The following is a 22,780-nucleotide window of genomic DNA, read 5'->3' as shown; positions in this document are numbered from 1 at the left end:
AAGTGTATAAGATAAAACAATCACATAAGAGTGGCAGCTTTTTAACAACCATAATGAGCTGTAAGCAATAAGATGTATAATCAACATAAACATAGCGATGTCCCTGCCCTAAGTCTTTAAAAGAATCAGATCGGGCACACCTTTAGATAACCGAGCATCGCATGTAATCAAGACAACCAAAATTGATAGACAGTCGTTGGCTGAAAGGAGAAGGAAGAAAAATTGCTTTACGGGGGCCCTAATAGTGTGCCTGATTAAGCCATACCGTTAAGGGTTCCCAGATAGTTAGACCCTTCTTTTTTCCCCAGATGCCTTTTTTTAGCAAAGATAGCCTTCTCAAGAAGGACATCAGGGTCTTTCATAGAGAGAAGGTAACGGAGGACCTGGAACTTTGGAGGGACATACTTGCGACATTTGAGAAAGTGGGGACACAATAAGGAAAAGGATGTCTATGCTTGTTTCATCTGGGGGACTGTCCACATAGCCCCTATAAGCCCTGGAGGACACACCAATGAGGGCTGAGTCATTTCAGTAATATAAAGATGCTGATAAAGAATGGACAACATATGTCACAGTTGTGTTGTTTATGGGATTGTAAAACAGATATATAATTTTGTAAATGCATAAATGAAGATTTCATTTTTTTTGTATTTTTAAATGAGGAATTTGTATTCAAAACCCTTTAGTTACCCTAATTCCTCTCTAAAGACACCTGGGATATTTGTACTATGTCAGTTCCGTCTAAGACACCAGGAGAACTTCTTCAGGTGCATTGGGCTTTAAAGTAATCCTCATCTTACATGGGTAAAATCAATCCTAGCAGATTATCACCTCACTTGGAAACTGACTGAAATAGGACATGCACGCATAGCAAAAGAATTGAAGAATGTCTTCTATAGGACACGCATGCCAGAGATCAGATCCTCCAGCAATAAAAAAACTGGTAAAAATAACCACATACTGGTAAGATACATCACAAGGATAAATTGCTGGCTCCCTCCAAATCTAATGAATGCTGGACGGGATAAACTCCCACACCTTTTGTGGCACTTCTCGACGCTACAATGAAACTGAGGCTGTCTGGACAAAATGAACAAGTTACTTACCTTCGGTAACGCTTTTTCTGGTAGATACAGTATCTGCCTGTGGATTCCTCACCATGTGAATATCCCCCTTGCGTCAGCAACATTCGGAAATTCTTTTGTAGCTTCACGCCGACGTGGACGTGGACGACGTCATAGAGGCACGGCATCGCACGTGACTCCGCTGACGTCACCGACACTACAATAGGCCGACGCCGGCGTGATGATGTCAGTTCCACCCTTTTTTCCGTGCCTTCGAGGCACACGGACGGACCAACGACAGTAGAAATATACATAGTATACACAGTACACAAATGTCAAGATAACACACATAGTGTGAAGCAAATGCAATAAAACATTTGAAATAAACAACTCTTTGACAATAAAGTAAATGAATTACAACAACTTCGGTATAGACGAGTGGACAACGGGGAGGTGGGTGGGTCAGTGAGGAATCCACAGGCAGATACTGTATCTACCAGAAAAAGCGTTACCAAAGGTAAGTAACTTGTTCTTCTGATAGATACATCTGCCAGTGGATTCCTCACCTTGTGAATAGAGTCCCACAGCAGTCCCCACTCCCGGAGGAGGATGTCCACTCATCTATACCAAAAAATCCTTAAGGACAGAGCGCGCAAAGTGACCTTCCCTCCTCACCTCGGCATCCAAGCAGTAATACTTCGCGAAAGTGTGGAGGGAGGTCCAAGTCGCGGCCCTACAAATATCCTCTGCAGGTACACCCCTAGACAGAGCAGTAGTTAACGACTTAGCTCTAGTAGAGTGGGCTCTTATACCCTCTGGAGGTTCCTTACTGGCCAAAGAGTAGCAGATCTTTATACAGAGGATGATCCATCTTGAAAGAGTGCGCCTGTGCACCGCTCTTCCTTTCTTGCAGCCAGCAAAACCAATGAAGAGCTGGTCATCCATTCGATAGTCTCTAGTCCTATCAAGGTAAAAGCTCACCGCTCTCTTAGTGTCCAGACGGTGTCGTCTCTCCGCCTCCATGGAAGGGTGGGGGGAGAGGATAAAAGGTAGGAAGGGTAATAGATTGTCCAAGATGGAAAGGAGTTACCACCTTAGGGAGAAAAGAAGCCCTGGTCCTAAGAACCATTCGATCAGCATGAATGGTCAAGAATGGGGGCTTGGAACTAAGAGCTTGAAGCTCACTTACCCTCCTTGCCGAGGTGATCGCAACTAGGAAGACCGTCTTAAAAGATAAAAGCCTCATGGGACACTTGTGTAAGGGTTCGAAGGGAGAACCCATCAAGAAGGTTAAAACAAGATTTACATCCCATTGAGGTAGAAAAAAGGGAGTAGGAGGGAACTTATTTGTGAGGCCCTTCAAAAACCTTAAAACCACAGGAGACTTGAAAAGAGACGGCTGATCCGGCAAACAGATAAATGCCGACAATGCCGAAAGATAGCCCTTGATTGTGGCAACAGCAAATCCCTGCTGTGCCAAAGAAAGAGCAAATTATAAAATATCGGACAAACGAGCCCTCAAAGGGTCAACAGATTTCTCTCCGCACCAAGAGACAAATTTAGACCATCTGTATGAATAAATGTATTTAGTGGAGTCACGCCTAGCAGAAAGAATGACATCCACCACATCGTGTGGGAAAGAAAAGGAGCTCAGGTTGCCCCGTTCAATCTCCAGGAACGAAGGTGTAATGACTGGAGGTGGGGGTGTAGAACCTGCCCCTCCATCTGGGAGAGGAGATCTGCCCTGAACGGGAGACGGAGCGGCAGGCGAGAGGAGAGGTGGAGAAGATCCGTGTACCACACTCTTCTTGGCCAATCCGGGGCGACCAGAATAACTTGGGCCCGGTGTTGGCGAATCTTCCTCAGAACCCGAGGAATTAAAGGTATGTGAGGAAACACGTAAAGGAGTTGAGTTCCCCAACTCAACTGAAACGCGTCCCCCAAGGCTCCTTGCATCGGATACTGGAGACTGCAGAATGACGGGCAGTGAGCATTCTCGCGAGTAGCAAACAGGTCCACACGAGGAGTCCCCTACATCTGAAAGACCTGCCGGACCACCTCCGGGTGAAGCCTCCACTCGTGTCGGCCGAGAACTGCAGACTGAGACTGTCTGCACACACGTTCAGAACTCCTTCCAGATGATTTGCCAACAGACAAACCTGGTGGTCCTGAACCCAGGACCAGAGGCGCAGAGCCTCTCTGCAGAGACACTGCGACCCCACTCCTCCCTGCTTGTTGACATACCACATCGCGGTGGTGTTGTCCGTCAGGACCTGAACCGACCGACCGCAAAGGAAAGGGAGGAAGGCCTTGAGTGCCAAACGTATCGCCCGCAACTCTAAGAGGTTGATGTGAAGCAACCTTTCCTCTGGAGACCAAAGACCCTTTACCTCCAGATCCCCCAGATGAGCACCCCACCCTAGAGTGGATGCGTACGTTATCACTGTGGCAACCGATGGAGGTAGTTGAAAAGGCTTTCCTTGTGACAGTTTGCCTTCCACGCCCCACCAAGACAGATCCGCTACAGTTTCTCTCGAGATCCTCACTGACTCCCTGAGATCTCCGCTGTGCTTATACCACTGCCTGCGGAGGCACCACTGGAGCGCCCTCATGTGCCAGCGTGCATGGTTGACCAACAGAATGCAAGAAGCCATCAGACCGAGCAGGCGAAGGAACTTCAGGACTGGAACGACCGCTCCATTGTAAAATAAAGGAATCATTTCCTGTATGTCGCGAATCCTTTGTGGAGGAGGGAATGCAGGACATACAGTTGCGTCCAGTACAGCACCTATGAACAGGATGCGCTGGGAGGGCACCAGGTGAGACTTTGGTACATTTATTGAAAAACCCAACCGGAACAACAACCGAGTTGTCTCCTGCAGATGCTGGAGCACCTTCACTGACGACTCTGCCTTCATCAGCCAGTCGTCCAAATAGGGGAATACTGGAACCCCCGATCTTCTCAGATGTGCTGCCACCACCGCCATCACCTTGGTGAAGACTCGAGGCGCAGTAGTAATTCCAAAAGGAAGGACCGCAAACTGATAATGTTGCGATCCCACCGTAAAAAGGAGATACTTCCTGTGCGACTTCAGGATTGGGATGTGAAAATACGCATCCTGCAGGTCGAGCGACACCATCCAGTCTTCTTCCAGCAGCGCCTGAAGAACCTGCGCAAGGGTGAGCATCTTGAACTTCTCTTATTTCAGATAAAGATTCAAGATCCTGAGATCCAGGATTGGACGAAGTCTGCCATCCTTCTTGGGAATCAGGAAATACCGGGAGTAGTATCCCTGTTATGTTATGTTATAATCTATTTATAAAGCGCGCTTTCGACCAAGGTTTCATGGTGCTGACCCCTTTCCTGCTCTGGAACCACCTCTATCGCACCCTTTCTTAAAAGAGTCTGCACTTCCTCCTGCAGAAGTAAGAGGTGTTCCTCCGTGCAAAAACCTTGGCAAGGAGGGTAATTTGGAGGAAACTCCCGAAAGGGAAGAGCATACCCATTTTCTACGAGATTGAGAACCCACAGATCTGATGTAACCGATTCCCAATCCCGTAGAAAGTGGGTAAGCCGACCCCCCACCGGACCCACATGATCCTGAATGGCGGATCTAGGGCTGCTTTTCTGTGGCTGGGGGGTTGGAGGAGGTGGAGGAGGAAGAGGCTTGAAGCCCTCTAGGACGAGCTCTTTGTCTTCCCCTGTACGACTTGTACAAAGGATTCTGCTGCTGTTGCTGCTGACCTTGCCGATAGGAGCGAAAGGAAGAGCGTCCGAATCCTCTGAACTTTCTGGTAGAAGAACCCCTGGTCTGAAGCCCCAAAGATTTGGCAGTAGCCCTACTGTCGTTAAATCTTTCTAAGGCAGTGTCAGACTTTTTACCAAAGAGTCCAGCACCATCAAACGGCAGATCTATCAAAGCGGCCTGAACATCTGCGGAAAAGTCTGAAGATTTCAGCCATGCTGACCTTCTTGAAGCAACCGCAGTACCCATGATGCGTGCCACCGAATCCGCAGTGTCCAGCCCACTCTGAATTACCTGACGAGCCGCTGACAGCGCATCCGTCAACACCTCTTCAAAATCCTTCCTGTTGTCAACAGGGATCTTAGGTGCCAGAAGACGGAGTGAATCCATGAGAGCATGTACATATCTCCCCATAAGGCAAGTGGTATTAGTTGACTTTAATGCCATGCTCGCAGAAGAAAAGGTCTTTTTTGCAACTTGATCTTGTTTCTTAGCATCCTTATCCCCAGGCACTTGAGGAACTGCACACAGTCTTTTTGGAACAAGCTGCCTGGATTACCAAGCTTTCAGGTAAAGGATGAGAAGTCAGAAAAGCAGGGTCTTCAGGAGCAACCCTGTACCTTCTTGCCACACTCTTGGAAACAGCTGGTGTCGAAAGCGGCTTTTTCCAAACTTCCATAATTGGCTCCGTTAAAGCTTCATTAAAGGGGAGCAACGGTTCCACCACAGTACTGGGTGAATGCAGAACCTCAGGCAGTAGATTGGACTTAAACTCTACTGTTGGAAGGGTCAAATTCAAAAGCTCCGCCGCCTTCCTCATAACCAAATGATAAGGCTGAACATCTTTCGAAGGGGCATCAGACACGGAAGGTAACTCCCACTCGGGAGAAAACTCCAGGCCACTACCCTTCGCCAGACTATCAAAACAGTCATCCTCAAGCTCTCCTTCCACTTCAGCTTGAGCTTCTGTATACCTTGGTTTTTCCATGAGGCGCTGAGCCTCCCTCCTGGACCTTTCCTTCACACGCAATGCCACCGGATCCATCAACGACTCCGACGGAGCCGGAACCGACGTCGGTATCGAATCCGATGGCATAGTGGCTTGGTCTCGAGGTCGACTCGGAGCAGACGACGTGGTATCGGCGTCGACGACCTCGGCGGAGCCGGGTATTGCCATGGCGGTGTCTGAGCCGGCATGAATGGCATAAATGGAGCCGGAGCATAGGAGTGCGGAACTCCTAAATTGAAGGCTAGTGGACCCATGGGACCCGAAGGCGCACCAGAGGGGTACTAGGCCCTTGAAAACACACCTTACATAGCGTTCAAAAATGTTAATGGGTCTTGGCCCGGGGCCGGAAAAGGTGGCTGAAGACCCTCAGGCTGGCCTTGAGGAGGTTCCGAATTCGGCTCTTCCACAGGCGCAGAATTCTCACCTTCCGGAACTTCTTCCTCATCCTCACGGGCCGGGGACGGCGCCGGAGATTGAACCGGAGACGGAGTCGGGACCTGCGACTCCGAAGGCGAAGCCTCACCTTCCGGATCCAAGTCCTCCTCTGGTGGAACCACTTTCGTACGTACCTTCTTGGGTGACTTCGACCTAGAGTCCGAATCCCTACCGGAGTGACGTCGGGACTCATGTCTTCTCTTCTTATGCTTCTTCCTCAACTTCGAAGCATGATCTGATGACTATCTCAAAGTCGACTCCGCTCGAGGCCTTGATCTCGACGCCGACCTCGACCTTCTCGAACGAGACTTCGAAGACCTTTTACCCTGGTCACCTCTCAGCTTCGCCACCAGAAGCTTGGTCTCTCTCTACCGCAGAGCCTTTGGGTTCATCTTCCGACATGATGAACATCCATCCACATCATGATCCGAGCTAAGACACCAGATGCAATCTTCGTGCGGGTCCGTGATGGACATCAGTTTCCCACACTCTCTGCAAGGCGTAAAACTGGTCTTCTTTGACGACATCGTGAAGGAAACAAAGAAACAGAAAAGTGAAGAAAATAGCAACAAAGTTACTAAGAGGCTACAGAGATTCTCCGAAACCGTTAGCGTCAATGACGCGGAAAAAAGGGAACTGACGTCATCACGCCGGCGTGGGCCTATTGTAGTGTCGGTGACGTCAGCGGAGTCGCGTGCGATGCCGTGCCTCTATGACGTCGTCCACGTCGGCGTGAAGCTACAAAAGAATTTCCGATTGTTGCTGACGCAAGGGGGATATTGACAAGGTGAGGAATCCACTGGCAGATGTATCTATCAGAAATATATATATTTTTGGGGACATTTTTATATTGTGCGAACAAGACTCAAAAGGTATCAGAGCGGACACATGAATTTTTGTTACGCACAACGAGATTAAGTGATTTGCCCAGAATGTTGAGCGTCCCTGCTGAAACTCGAACCTATGGCGAAGGCTCCGGAGCTGGGCTGTCCTGCGGCGACTTTGCTTGCAGATATTGAAAAGGCATTTGATTCTCTCAGTTGGACATACCTGTTCCAATTCCTCAAAGCTGTTAATTTCGGCCCATGCTTCCTGGCCTTCGTACGATTATTGTATACGGATCTAACAGCCTCAATCAGAGTAGCGGGTCATCGGTCTGCCCCCTTTTCGATTTGCCATGGTACAAGACAGGGCTGCCCTCAGTCTCTGTTATTATTTGCCTTAGGGGTGGACCCCCTGGCGGTGTGGGTACGGAGCGACCCTGTGATCTGGGGCTTTGAGTGGTCGATGTCTTGCTCCGACCGTATCGCACTCTAAGCGGGTGATGTGCTGTTTTTCATGACAGACCCATGGTTTTCAGGCCCTGCAAATCCTCCAGGTATTTGCACTCCATACGAATCCCACCAAATCAGTCCTTTTCCCCATGATTGGGGACCAGGGATGCAATACTTGGGCAGAACAGCTGTCGCATGCAACCACAGGCTTTAAATATCTGGGCATTTTTGTCTCATTCTGCCTGAAAATCTTGTAGGCCCATAATATCACCCCACTTATCCTGCGGGACGAGACAGCGATATGGTCTCACCTACTGCTATCATTATATGGGTGGTCGGCAATTTTTTAAATGGTTTCCCTACCTCATATCCTATATAGGGTACAGAATTTTCCCTATGATATACAACGCACTTTGTTCACACAAATTGCCATACACAACAAGTTCTTGTGGGTGGAGGGGCGGTCAGGGTAGCATTGAGCATCTGCTTGCAGTCTACAAACTGCGCCAGCATAGCGGCAGCAGATGTATATGCATATTATGTGAATAGGCATACCTGACTCATTGACAGTAGGATCCCTATTTCTCTACCCCACTTTTAATATACCACCCAGGAGCCAGAATAAATCATTGACAGCTCACTAGGCAGGTATTTTTAAACCACTTAGAACATACCACTCCGCATTCACAATCACCACTTGCACCTCACATAGTCCATCACAGAAAAGTGCTCCTACGTAGTTCGCAAGTCGTAGCACGCCTCAGTCCGTAGAGGACTGGGATGGCCCCAATGATGAAGCATGTCACAGTAGGGAAACCCTGGTGAGTGAGGGGACTCAAGAAAAATATAATTTTTCTTTCTCTCCATCTACATTTCAAAGATATTCCAACCCCAACGAGCGTTGTGAATACTACCTACCGGCCAGGTTTCTGACTTTTGTCTTCGCAAAAGTTTTTTTGTTTATTGCTAATGTTAGGAGGGTGAACCTGGCCCTACCCTCTTTCTCACCCTTTTGATACAACATATGCATATTATGCGGCATCCCACGTACTCATCAACGAATGGTGGGACAACTCATCCTCGGCATACATACTTGAGCATAGGGCAACGGAGCCTAAACCCCTCCTCCAGATCCTATATAATCATGTAAACTTAGATTTCTTGCCACCTGCCGGTAGACTATTGGGTCGGATATGGAGATATATGTTTCGACATATAGGGTGGCAAGGCCACTTGATGAGTATGACACCGCAGTGGCACGGCACATATTTGCACCCCGCCGTGGCCCTAGAAAGGTTCCAGAAGTGGCATCTGCTGGGTATATCTACTCTGGGCGATGTAATGCAGGGCATTACCCTCAAATCTTTTCAACAGCTGCAGACAGACTTTCAATTGCACAAGACATAATTTTATAAGTACATCCAGCCGAGACACCCCTCACCCCTCTTCTGCACTCACTCAAATCTCTGCCTGAATATCACCCTCTCAAAGGCAGACTGCTTACAGAGGACATTGGGGCACATCAGATACGTCAGTTATATCAGACACTGACCACTCACGCCCACACCACTCTACATAAGACACAGGCGGCATGGTTAACAGATTTACCTGACTTGACGGATAATGACTGGACGGAGGACCTGGCCAGACCCCGGGGTACGGCGTTGTCCTCACGCTATCGCCTCATCCAATTGAAATATATATCGCATATATTACACTCGATCTGGCGGATGGGGACAATCCAGTCCCCAGTGTGCCTTGGTTGCGAGAGGGAGGAGGGGACTTTTCATACACACCGCATGGAATTGCAGTGCGTTACAGAAATTTTGGCACAAGGTGGCGTCCTGCTTAGATTAGGTCCCGTCGTGGGACCTTCACTTTGAGCCGAGGTTATTTCTATTGCATAGCACCGATGGCATTGGTGGGAACAAATACAAACAGCACTTGCTCTTTCTGGCCCTCACCCTAGTCAAGCGTGATATCGCTTAGCAGTGGAAGGGAATTTCCCCCCTCCAACAATTGATGGATGGAAGAAGGCCCTTGATAGATGCATGGGAGCTGAGAGAGCGGTGTTCCAGACTCGGTGATGTCCCCAGAAACACAGAAAAATATGGTCCAGAAGGACGATTTATCGAGGAATAGAGTTACCACCCTTACCGCACACAGGCCCATTATAGAATGGCCCCCTCATACAAGTCCAGTCCCTGAACTGCCGAGGCACTATTATACTGTCACTTGTGGTTGCATACATCCTTGTTTAATTTATTTTGTGGGGTTTAAAATGCTCTGTGTCATGTTTGCATTGTTATACCTGCATGTTTAGAAGGGGTTCCAGTTTCTCATATACGTAGGTACCTTGGATTTATCTGATGTTCCACATGTATCAATCCGGCAATGGCCCATTAACGTACCTTGAAAACTAATAAAATATGTTTAAAAATTCTTATTTAATTATTTAATACATTTTTAATTATGTCAAATATGGAATACTGATTTATTTAACTTGTATTTTAGTTGCTAAATGCTAGGTTTGTAGGGGTATAGGGTTGGAAGTTAAATAAGTAATAATTACCTATTAATTATTATTTCAAATTTAAATAAGGAAATTGTGGAATACGTATTTTATTTTATGCTGATTGCATGATGCTAGCTTTGTGGGGGTCTAGGGTGGAAAGTTACTCAAGCAATAATAAACAAATAAGTATTAATTATTTAATTTATTTTAAATATGTAAATTATGTAATAGTTATTTTCTGTAGTTATCTTTTAAGTGTAGACTGCTGGGTTTGTAGGGGAACATGGCGGGAAGTTAATTAATTGAATAACATTTATTAATTAAATTTTTTTAATTGAATAGTAAATTAGCAAATTGATTGTTTTTAGTTTTTTAACTACATATATATTTTGTTAATTCATATTTTTATGTTAAGATTAATATTTTTTCTACATTCATGGCGTTACTCATATATGTAATCTGTCTGAAGTGAAGTTTTTTCCCTGCTCTTGCTTAGACTGCAGTAGGAGTAGTAAAATGAACCTCTTTGCAGTTTCCCTGTTGTTGCGCTGTTGGGGAACAGTAAATTTCACTCCTCCGAAATCAGACACTTTACCTACTGTTGCAGAGACTGGAGTTGGAATAGTAGATTTTACACCTTCAAAGTTCAACACATTCCCTACTGTTGCGCTGACTGGAGTGGGAATAATATATTTCATCCCTCCGAAATGTAATGCTATCCCTACTGTTGCAGAGACCGGAGTTGGAGCAGTAAATTGTTGTGCGGACTGGAGTGGGAATAGTACATCTCATCCCTCCAAAATCCAACGCTTTCCCTACTGTTGCACAGATTGAAGTGGGAATAGTAGTTTGTACCTAAAGTCCAACTCTTTCCCTTCTTTTGTGCTGTTTGGAGTGGAAATAGTACATCGTACCCCTCTGGAATGCAATATTTTCCCTACTTTTGCCCTGTTTGGCGTGAGACTAGTAAATATCACTCCTCTGAAATCAAACGCTTTCCCTACTGTTGCACAGACTGGAGTTGGAATAGTAAATTAACCCCTTTCGAAACACAACACTTTCCCTACTCTTGCGCTGTTTGGAGTGGGCATAGTACATTTTACCCATTCAAAAGCCAACACTTTCCCTACTGTTGCTTTGTTTGGAGTATGAATAGTACTCCAAAGTCCAACACTTTCCAAACTGTTGCACTGACTGGAGTACGAACAGTAAATTTAACTCCTCTGAAGTCCAATACTTTCCCCATTAATCCGGTGACTAGAGTAGAAATAGTAATTCAAACCACTTTGAAATCCCATGTTTTACCTAGTGTTGCAGAAACTGGAGTGGGAATAATATATTTTATATTCTTAGACTCCAACAGTTTTCATAATATTGGTTAAATAGATTTTATTGCATTGTTTTATTTTTTAATATTATTGTTTTAATTTTTCAATGTATTTTTGTAAATCCATTTTTGGGATTTTTTCAATTTTAAATATTGTAGTTATTGTCTACATTAATAAATATTTGTTTTTCATTGAATTGTTTATATTTTTCGCAGGACTATACACCGACCTGTTTCCACACCACCTCTTTAACATAGGCGGAGCCAGGTCAGCCATAAACTCTAAGCACTGTTGTACAGCGCTAGGAGACTTGAACTCAGGGAACGCTCCAGGTACTAATAGCTTTCCCTCCAAGTTTAAAAAAAAATACTTCTAGAAAACTGGGCCCCCACTTTCTTAAGGTTGTAGATGAAGTGAGGGAGCGAGGCAGTGGTCGTTGTCTACAAACCAGGCCGACCCCCAAACCAATATGCCTTGTATCGCCCCATTTCATTATTGAATGTGGAGGCGAAAATCTTGGCCAAAGCACTGGCTAATTGCCTCCAATCTCATATATCTACATTGCTCCATCCCGACCAAGCTGGATTTATGCCCTAGAGAGCAACGCGCCACAATATACGTCGTGCACACATTACTATTGCCACTATCCAGGGATTGGGCGAGCCCGCTACTATTGGCAGATATGGATAGGGCATTAGATTCCCTTAGTTGGGAATATCTGTTTGCACTGCTAAGTCGCCTGAATATGGGTCCACGCTTCTCGTTGTATTTAAAATTATTATATACAGATCTGACAGCATCAGTGTGCATAGCGGGCTCCACTTCCTCAACATTCAAAATCTGAAGAGGCACCCGCCAGGGCTGCCCCTTCACCATCCCTGTTTTGCTTTGGCAAAGGAGCCACTAGCTGCTTGAGTGCGGATGGATGCACAAGTGGCGGGTTTTGAATGGGCACGGGGGCTTTCGGAGCGCATTGCGCTATATGTCGCCGACGTGCTTTTTTTTTTTTAATGAACATCAATAGGACGGGACCGAGGCTCCTCCGCATCAAGCAAATGTTTGGGGAGCCATCGGGGCTCTTTATGAACCCCTGTGGGTGTTGGGGGACAAGACAGAACTGGAGCCCTGGGTATCTGCGGTGCAGGTTACTACAGGGGGGTGAAATACCTGGGTGTATTCTTGTCGGATTCTCTGACTGCTTCCTGGAACAGAAATATTGTGCCGGTATGGGTTGGGTGTGTGAGGAGTTAAAAACATGGTCACATAGGCCCCTCTCCCTGTATGGTAGGTCAGTCATCTTTAAGATGATATCGCTGCCGCGTCTGCTGTACCAATTGCAGAATTATCCATACCCAGTCTCGCTTAAATAGCTTCGGCAAGTTAACTCGGCTCTGGGTCACTTTTAATGGGCGGGAGGGGCGTCCAGGGGTGCGCTGTGGACGTGCTTTCAGTCGACGTACTGTGGGTGGTTGGCTACCTCAGACGTTCACGAATATTACATAGCTTCGCACCTTCTGATATTGTATGAATGGTGGTACGGCGACAGGACAGATCCTGCATATGCGATTGAGCGAAGATGCATGGGGGATTTCACATTGCACACTATTTTATACTCTGCACCCCTGCATAACTCTTTGCCGCCTGCTGCAAGGGTGGTGTTCCAGATGTGGAAGCAGGCTCTCCGTAAGGTGGGGTGGTGGAACAAACTGACAAGGGAGAAACCACTGTGGCTTAATGGGCGGCTGCCGCAGTTGGTAGCTTTATCTGGATTTCGTGCATGGGACAATATTGGCGTCTCTACCTTAGGGGATGTAATGCAAGGCACAGTACTGAAGTCCTATCAGGCCCTCCAGCAGGAATTTCAAATTCCAAAGACCCACTTCTATAAATACCTCCGGTTCAGACATGCTATCTCCCAGTTTCAAGGGGCTGGGAGCCCTTCCTGAATTCAGCCCTATCGAAACCAAAGTGTTTATGGGGGACCTACAAGACCACAAAATATCCAAAATCTACCAGTCCCTAGTGACAAATAGCTCTACCACATTACAGAAACTTAGAGAGGCATGGGAGGGGGATCTTGGCCCACTACACGAGGAAGATTGGACAGAGGCACTGGCCTCCCCTTGGGAGTCGGCGATTGCTATGCGATTACGCCTCATCTAATTTAAATATCTACATCGGTGTACTATACAAAAGGCAGGCTTTGGAGGGCGGGCCTAGTGTCCTCTCCGACATGCTTAACGTGCGGGCGGGAGGAGGGAACCTTCTTACACACGATCTGGCACTGCATAGAGCTTATGAGATTTTGGAAAGGGGTCATGGCCTGCCTCACAGAGGTATTTGGGTGAGACCTTTCCTCCTCGCCAAAATTAGTACTCTTGCACATAATGGAGGGTGTAGGTGGAAATATCCACAAACCACATCTTCTATTGTTAGGACTCACATTGACTAAAAGAGATAATGCAAGGCTATGGAAAGCAGAGGCTCCACCTTCTCTGTCAGCGTGGTAGAATGGCCTGGACTTTTGTAGGTTGAGGGATATTCCAATATTCAAAGCCAGGGGATGCCCGCAAAAACATCCAAAGATTTGGAAGCGATGGGCGAATTACCGGGGACTCTATCTGGAGCCAATGCCTCCAGTGGAGGTCACAACTCATTCGATTCTGTCAAATGATCGATCGCAGATATGGTGACAGACTTCACATATTGGAGTGAGTGTTGGAGTGGCGCTCAAGATGTGGAAAGGGAATAGTGCAACGGGGGCTATAATGTTTCTTTTCTTTTGTTCGTCTTATTGAGTATATATCATCTAAATGTCAATACCGTTATCCTGTAATGTATACTGTGGCAGAAGTCTTCTGAGTTACAGAGCTCTGCTTTATACATGGTACCTGACACAATAAAATATGTTTATAAAAAAACAGATCCTATCTGTAGAAGGAAGAGACTGTCAAAGCTGTGCTCTACAAGGTACAGTTACCAATCAGCACAGACTGGAGTTTGAATATTTGGGTTACGTTTACCTTTCATGCACAAGCAATGCTCACGGCCAGTGAAGGCATAAGTAGCCTGTCACTTCTCTAACAAAAACTGAGATAAGACATGAAATGATAAGGCAAAACGTGAGGACTATAATACAAGGAATGGAAGACTGAGAAACAAAGTTGTTTTTATGAAAATGGAAAGGCTACATACAAAGGTCTAAAATACGAATGTATGACTTATTCTGCATGTCTTAAGGACACATGCGTTTAGAACAACGTCTTTAGTTTGAACGCGTCTTTAAGATGCATTTGTTCAGCACGCTAGTCATTTTAACGACTTGCCTTAGGAGGTGCTGAATGTTGGAATAGTTTAATTTACTATTCCAACTCCAGTCTGCGCATCAGGAAGGGAGGTGTTGAACTTTAAATCCAACACCATTCTACCAATGTGCCTCAGTAAAAGCAAGTCGTTGTTACGACTTTCGTGCTGAACAGATGTGTGCTAATGTCGCATTCTTTCTATTGCCGGCATTGTGTTGGCACAGCATGATTCCGGCTTGTCTGAAAGGACGTGTCCCACAAAATACTTTAAATGGACTTGCCAATAATTTAGCATTCAATTATTTTTACAATTGTAAAATGTTCACGTGCTTCCCCTCCCCACTATCCACGAGGACAAAAAACATTTCACAATAACTAACAGGGCAAATACTTCACAAGAGCCAAACTACAATACTTTACCTTTTGACTTCTTCATCTGGGGAAAGGTACCAATTGTAGTTGCTTGTATTATCTCCACAACAATCTGATACCTATTTCGTAGAAAAGATTTAGAAAAATAAGCTATATTTACTCATTGGGGTAAAACCCAAATATGTTACAAATGCTTCATGGCTTCAAATGCAATATTATGATACACCTGAAGAAACATAGATAATGAATTGAAATTTTTATCTATGATGGCCTACTTTACAGCACTTTTCGAAATAAAACTGTTCAAAATGCATTACTGAATTTCTCTGTCAAAACATATTGTTGTCACAGTATTTTTTGTCAGAGTCCTTGTACTCATACTACTTTCACAATGTTTATGGCATACTGAAGACCTTCTTCGCTCCCGGCAATGTGAGTTTGGTTTTTAAGACTCCATCACACTAGCGGCAGAGTATTCCTCCATGTCGAACAAGAAAGGTTCCAATAGGAAATAAACGATTTTGTAGCGGGCCCAGTATTGATAGTGAATACTTAAACCTAGTTATAATGCCACTCGTGATAGATCACAAAAAAGGAGTAAGGACAAGGTCTGAAGCTTTCAATAGTAGGAAAGTCACAATTGGCTAATCTGGGCCTAGTAAACAAGTGGTGTCGCCAACTACTGGTGGTTGACTACTTGCAATTTTCTGCTGCTCACCAAACCAATCCCCCGCTTAGATTACCTCCAGACTGATAAACAATGGTCGCAATAACCCTTATGTGACAGAGGGACGGGGTGACAGAAACAAGGGCTAATGCCTTCGAAATGATACACTACTGAAGCTCCCAGTAATCATGCATGAAGTTCTGGAGGAAATCAAGGAATGCCTAACTGTCAGTGATACAGGTGAGTCAGATTAATAAACTGTGAGGGATTCATTGAAAACTGTCATCTAGATATCATTAATTCAAGAAGTAGCGTGCATTAAAAGCGTGCTAAGATTACTCCTTGAAAAGCTAATGCCAGAATGAAGAGACTTAGAACAAAAGCATATCCCTTAAAGAAGAAATGGTTTAAACAAAAAACGGTTAGGTAACAACCACAAACTATAGCACTGGATAGAGCAATTATGTGCTTACCATGATAGAAGGTTGCTTTTACGAGGAGGGTAAACAAACCAGTTACACTACTAGCACTACTATGCTAGAAATGCAGATACACAAGGGAAGGCTAAAGATGAGCAGGAGTGGTTCAGGGACTGGTGAGGGGGAACTCAAAGCATTTCATACCTATTTCCAAGGACTGTATGCAGCAGAATCCACCCACTCCTAGCCTGAAATTCATATTTAGACATATCATTAATCCTCAATCTGTCTAATCAAAGTGCAGAACTAGGGGAAGAAGCAATAACCAAGGAGGAAATACTAAGGGCAATGAAATCACTCAAAGCGGGTGCTCAGGTGGATTTACTATGGACTTTTCCCCATTGTAGCATCAATTGTTAATGACTTTGGTCAAAACTGTAGTGTTACATCTACCAAGGATGAGATGAAAATTTCCCTGATAGGCAAACTGGGCAGAGAACCCACACTGAAGACATCATACAATCTCCCTGCTGAACATCGAAGTTAAAATCCTTGCTGAAGTTCTTGCTAATCGACTGGACAGATTGTTGATGCCAATCTTAATTCAACCTATGAAGCGGGCTTTATATTAAATGGCACCACAATCGACAATACAAAAAAAAATGCTCTATTTGATTGACATAGCCAGGAACCAGGCCAGAGAAAAAGTACTTCTGTCCCTAGACGCAGAAAAGCCATTGGACTGGGTGGACTGGGGGATGATGTCTTAGACAAACTGAGTTTTAGGAACTGTTTTGAGAGGAGGATAGCTGCATTATATAATAACCGTAAACTGAGGAGTAAGAGAAATGGTAGGTCCTAGACCCTAAATCCACATAGCCGGAGGAAAAATGATTCCCATTTAATCCCATGTTTATCTTCTTCCTGTAACTCCTTCTACAAAATATCAGAGAACATCCAAATATAGAGGGGATTACTATTCACCATGATACTTTTAAACTATCAAAGTTCGCTGGTTATATACTACTCATACTATCAGATCCCAACAAACACTGATGCCCATACTTCAAAAACATATGGCAATAGCTGGGCTTCAGATCAACTTGTACAAATTGGAGGTCTTCACCCTAGAAGGGGTCCAGAATTGGCAACTGAATTACATCATCTCATACCTTTCGACTGTTCAATAGATAGTATTAAGTACCTCAGCTTACTCCTCATGCCGAACTTGCAGCTTTGAAAAAGAAGAAATTCTGAGATCCTCCAATGGGATGATGAGACTGCACTGGCAGTGTGGAGGAACCATGCGCTGATCTGGGTGAGAAAGATAGCCTTAAAATGACACTTAACCACCCTTCCAACAAACACCCAGAACTGGGAGGACTGGGAGTGCCACAGCTATACTGCTACTATTAAGCATTCCAGCTAAGATGCACAATCACTTGGCTCTAGGATGGGACCGACAAACCATGGTGCTAAATCAGTAAAAAATTACCCAATAAATTCCCCGGGTCCCGAAAGATCAATGTGGACTCCACCTACATACATCCCCCAAGCCATGCTGGATGTCTGGATTCTCTTTAGATAAGGGAGAGATTGACTACATACCTAGCCGCATTGGCACCCATGTCTGGAAAAATCATACTTCATCCCTGGAGCAGGATCATAGGAGTTCCAGGCATGGAGCCAACCAGTGTGCTTTAACCATCGAGACTTTATTGAGAAAGGTTTAATTAAGTGAACTGAGAAAGTTAGAAAGGCATACTGTGCTCCTGAAACAGACTGCTATCAATATTTCCAGCTCAGGCATTCAGCCTCTCATAACAAGATCAAGAAAGGTGCCACCAGAAACTTAAAAACCTTCACAAAATGTTTGCAAACCCCAGGAACATCCAAACACATGTGATGTAAAATATGCACACTACTTACCACAAAGTTCACCTACATTCCCTTAGAAGAGGAACTGGGACAGATACCTCAATATCACATTAAATTTGAAACAATGGGATAAAGGCCTGCTCCCCGCGCAAGCCAGAAACTACAGTATAGTTCTGATGATCTCCGTCGTATGGATCCCCCACTGAATGGAGCATGCAAACATTTCATCTCACCCCATAACACCCCACCCTCGTGCCCACACTGTAGCTTCCAGTTAGGGAACAACCTTCCCCCCCTCCTACCAACCCACAGAGATTTAAGATGTTTCCGATGAATTTTAGATCCCTGCCTTGTCACTCCACTGATATTTCCATTCTTCTCGAAGAAGAAGCGCCGGAGGCGGTATTTCTCACGGAGACCTGGCTTACCCCCAACTCCGACCCTGACCTTGTCCAGGCTTTGCCTATAGGCTATTCCATCATGAGGATGGATCGCGCCGCAGGAAAGGGGGGCGGGATTGCCATTATTCACAAACACAAGCTAACTTGCCGAATACTGGGCAGTCCGGTCCCAGACTGCGAGAACGTTGCGTTCTCCATTGAGTTCAGTCCTGCCCTCACTTTCTCAGGCATTTTATTATACAGACCTCCAGGGCCCTCAATCAACTTCGGTAATTCCCTCCCTGATCTGGATGCAGATCTAGCCAGTTCCTCCGCTAATTTCTCTTTACTGGGGGATTTTAACCTACATTTTGACGACCCTCTACAGACCTCCGCGATGGAACTTATCAAAGAACTAGCTGTTTTCCAGCTCTCACTAAAAATCAGTAAACCGACCTATATAAAGGGACACTTACTAGACTCAATCTTCCCGAACCTGGACACACTATTGGGGGAAAACCCTATACCACTTTGTTCTGAAAAAAAAAACCCCTATACCAGTCCCATGGTCAGACCATTTTTTTATACCGTTCTCATGGTCGCCACCTTGCAGAACAACGTGTAGAGCCCCCTTCTACTCAAGAACAAGGTCCTGGTTTAAACTATCATTGGAACAATGGACAACAGACGTGGAAGACACCAAACCAGCTCTTTCACGGTCTTCAGGGGTGGTCCCCCCTGCTTGGAAGGAAGCTATGGTAAAGGCCCTGCTAAAGAAACCCTCCCTAGACGCGTCCATCTTAGGAAAGTACCGCCCCATTTCCCTGCCCCCTGGGATAAGTAAAATCATCTTAAAATACTTTAATTCTATACTTTCCTCTTTTTTGGAGACTCACAACTTTCTCCACCAGACACAGACTGGCTTCCGCCCACTACAGGGCACAGAAACAGCCCTGATCTCTGTAGTGGAAGAAACAAGGAAGATAGTCGATTCCGGCGGTACAGCGGTGGTACTGCTCCTTGATCTCAGCGCGGCATTTGATACCGTTAACCACCAAATCCTAATTCATAGGCTTAGTATCACAGGTATCACCGGAACCGCTCTGGTCTGGCTCCAGTCGTTCATTGATAACAGATCCTTCCAAGTGTTTCAAAACGAGGTAACTTCCAAAAAAACTCCCCTCCACTGCGGAGTGTCTCAGGGCTCCTCCCTGAGCCCCACTTTATTCAATGTGTATACCCGCACTCTCGCAGAAGCAGTTCTTCCCTTCGGAATTCACATAGTCACCTATGCGGATGACACGCAGCTGGTGATTGGGCTTAACAAAAAGGATAGTAACTTCCCCGGCCTGCAAGCCTGTCTTCAGGAGATTGCTACCTGGATGAGGGACTCCTTCTTAAAATTAAACGGGGATAAGAGCGAAATCATGGTCTTGGGAAATCGCTCCCCACTTGATTTGAGAGAAATTTGGCCCACCTCCTTAGGCCTGGCTCCCACTCCCAAAACCCAGCTAAAGAGCCTGGGCGTCTGGCTGGACCAGGACCTGTCATTCAAGTCCCAGGCACGGAAGACCGCTGCCACATGCTACGGTCTCCTGCAAATCTCTCATAAAATCCTCCCCATCCTGCCGTTCAGGGCCAGAAAAACATGGTGCAGGCACTCGTACTGTCTCGGCTGGACTACGCAAACGCGTTTTATTTGGAGACCCCGATGGCTACAATCTCCAGGCTGCGAACCGTCCAGAATCGGGCCTCCCAACTGTTGCTGGACATTCCCAACCTGCAATCGGCCGGACCAGCCCTGAAATCCCTCCACTGGCTTCCCGTACTGGAAAGAATTAAATTTAAATCATTATGCATCGCCCATAAATCTCTCTTTAACACAGGCCCTTCCATTCTCAACAATATCATTCAGCCCTATGAGCCCAATAGAAGCCTTCGATCCGAATCCCTAAACCTTGCCTCCGTCCCTAGGATTAAAAAGGCCAGAAGTGGAGGTTGACAATTCTCTCTGAATGCTGCTAAACTCTGGAACTCTCTCCCTCACAATCTCGGAGCTGAAACCAATTATCTCTCCTTTCGTAGATCCCTAAAGACTCTATTGTTCCCTTAAACCTAGCCTGACACATCTGCCTCTGCTTCTGCAAGCGCTGGGATGCCTCCGGGTAGCCATGCGCTATATAAATACCACTCAATTTCAATTTCAATTATGGCTTAAAACTATGCACACCATTCGCAGGGCAAACAAACAATATATAAAATATTATATAGGTGGAATTACACTCCAGATCTATACTAGGGATAAGACTAAACAGGATAGAAACTGGAAGAGCTGTGGTGAAATATGATCTATATTACATACATTATGGTTATGCCCTAAGCTGTCACGCTTTTGGGAAGAACAGTTGATGGCTATTTTCCATTTGAGAAACAGAAGCATAGAGGGACTTGCTGGAAAGTTTTTTGGGAGTTCCACAAAGGGATATACAACACTTCACGCTACTAAAGTAAATATTATATCCCACTTGGTACAACCTGCACAGCGGGCAAACAGCATTGTGGGGGATCAAAAACGATCACAAGTTCTGACCGCTAGCTCCAGAGAGAGTGGACACTATGAGGCCATGAAAAAATAGCTCACAATATAGCAGACAAAGCTCACAAATTCAATAAAATGAGGACACAAGTACTTGAGTAGCTTAATTACGGCACAGATGCCCTCAGATGCTCAAACAGAGTCCTTGGTCAGATGGATAATAATCGGTATCCCCGTTACAGTGAACTGGATCAACGTGGACTTTCGGCTGACAAAAAGTTAACAAAAGGTAGTTCTAATAGTAGGGTGATGAGTAAGGAACAATGGAGAGTGGCAGTTTTGGTGAAAAGTCGGACAGGGGCATTGTCTGGGTGGGAATGAGATCAGTTGGGCAGTCCTCCCTAATTTTGTATAGTTGTATATCTTTTAAATGTCAATAAAAAAATGAAATAAAATGATAGGGGGGTAATTTAAGCCTCTTTCAAGGTAACACACTTACTGTCAGGGAGCTAATGAACCTGAAGTAGGGATTCTAAAGCATGATATTAGGGGTCTCAAAATCAGTATTGATCCTTTCACTTGCAATAGAAATATCCAATGAGCAGTAAGGTTATCCGAAAAGATAAAATTATTAGTTGAAAGGTCAAAATGGTTGATAGGAAAGTACACAACCATTGCCTTGTGTCAGAAGCCTGTTCAGAAGGCCAAGGGGCAAGCAGGACTTAATGGGTCCTACCAGAAGGATTGAGACCGTTTTCTCCTGATGTCCTGAGGCCCACCTCCTATGGGCTCTTAGCAATTGGGCCAAGTACCTCTTCAGCACTTTACTCTAGTGGTAGCACGAGTCGAGCAGACTAAGACTTCTCAGAGAGGATGTAGATGCAAGGAGTACTCAGGCTCACAACTCAACTTAAATACAGTAACCCCAAAAAATGAATGTCTAGCCAAAAACATACTTTTATTAAAAGAAGTATTTATACAGACACACAAGGCAAAATGTGATGCACACTAAAAATAATAACCTACTACTTATAAGGTCTGTATTCTAGCACTGTCAGTGTGGGTAACAGCATCCCACTCTTTTTGACATGAACTGGGATTGTTCCCCATTTATGTGAGACAAATCCAGGCTAGACCCTACCAGAAATTAGGAGCATTAGAAGTCTCACTATGGCTATTCAAAGATGATAAGATTTCCAGAGCACCACATAATTGAGATATCTAGGTCCATCAATCTGACAATTCCGATGTCATCTTCAGAAAACTGAAAGTTGATGGTACATGAATTAAGAGTCCAAATTTGAAGACACCAGCTAAGTCCATAGTTCCAAAGGCTTTTATTTCTTAAAAGCCCAAATTGATAGGAATCCAAAAATGAAACAGCTGACACGAGTTTTGGTGTTTGATGGCTTTTTAAGGCTGTAAGTTTGAAAAATACATACTTTAAACACTGTACAATATAAACTAATAAAGGTAATCATAGTCTTTTATATATTACCTATTGGTAATTCCATTATTTGCAAAGCAAGCAAAGAGCACTGGTGTGCCAGGTTTAAAATATGATCAAGGATAATTTAAGAGCAATGGAAATGAACGTATATAAATAACCAAGACCACAACCAAAGAATGATCAGAAGAGATAAGAAGAGACATTAGATGTGACCCCAAAGACCAAATACTCAATTACTGAGTGTGAAGGTAGTGATAATTGTAAGGAGAAAAACAGACCAAGGACTTTTGCCTAAGAGAACCATTAGAGTCCAAAGCAAAACACACACCACCGTGTTTTTTTTAAAACTTGAGAGAACCTATTAAACATAGAAACCATGTCCCAATTTTCCAAGTACGAAAG

The 22,780-nt window shown here is 45.0% G+C and overlaps 1 protein-coding gene across 2 annotated transcripts in view; it reads right to left on the bottom strand.

The window, feature by feature from the left end:
• SNX25 (sorting nexin 25) overlaps nucleotides 1-22,780 on the bottom strand; it is a 1,269,225-nt gene that overhangs the window by 365,157 nt on the left and 881,288 nt on the right. For both annotated transcript variants that reach the window (XM_078678040.1, XM_078678039.1), the window contains one exon: nucleotides 15,097-15,167. In XM_078678040.1, coding sequence (XP_078534166.1) covers nucleotides 15,097-15,167 — 71 coding nt within the window. The remainder of the gene's footprint in view (nucleotides 1-15,096; nucleotides 15,168-22,780) is intronic.

This window comes from Lissotriton helveticus, chromosome 2_2, assembly GCF_964261635.1.
Source record: "Lissotriton helveticus chromosome 2_2, aLisHel1.1, whole genome shotgun sequence".
Taxonomy (NCBI): domain Eukaryota; kingdom Metazoa; phylum Chordata; class Amphibia; order Caudata; family Salamandridae; genus Lissotriton; species Lissotriton helveticus.
Note: the sequence above shows the minus strand (reverse complement) of the source record. Positions and strands in the feature narration are given on the sequence as shown.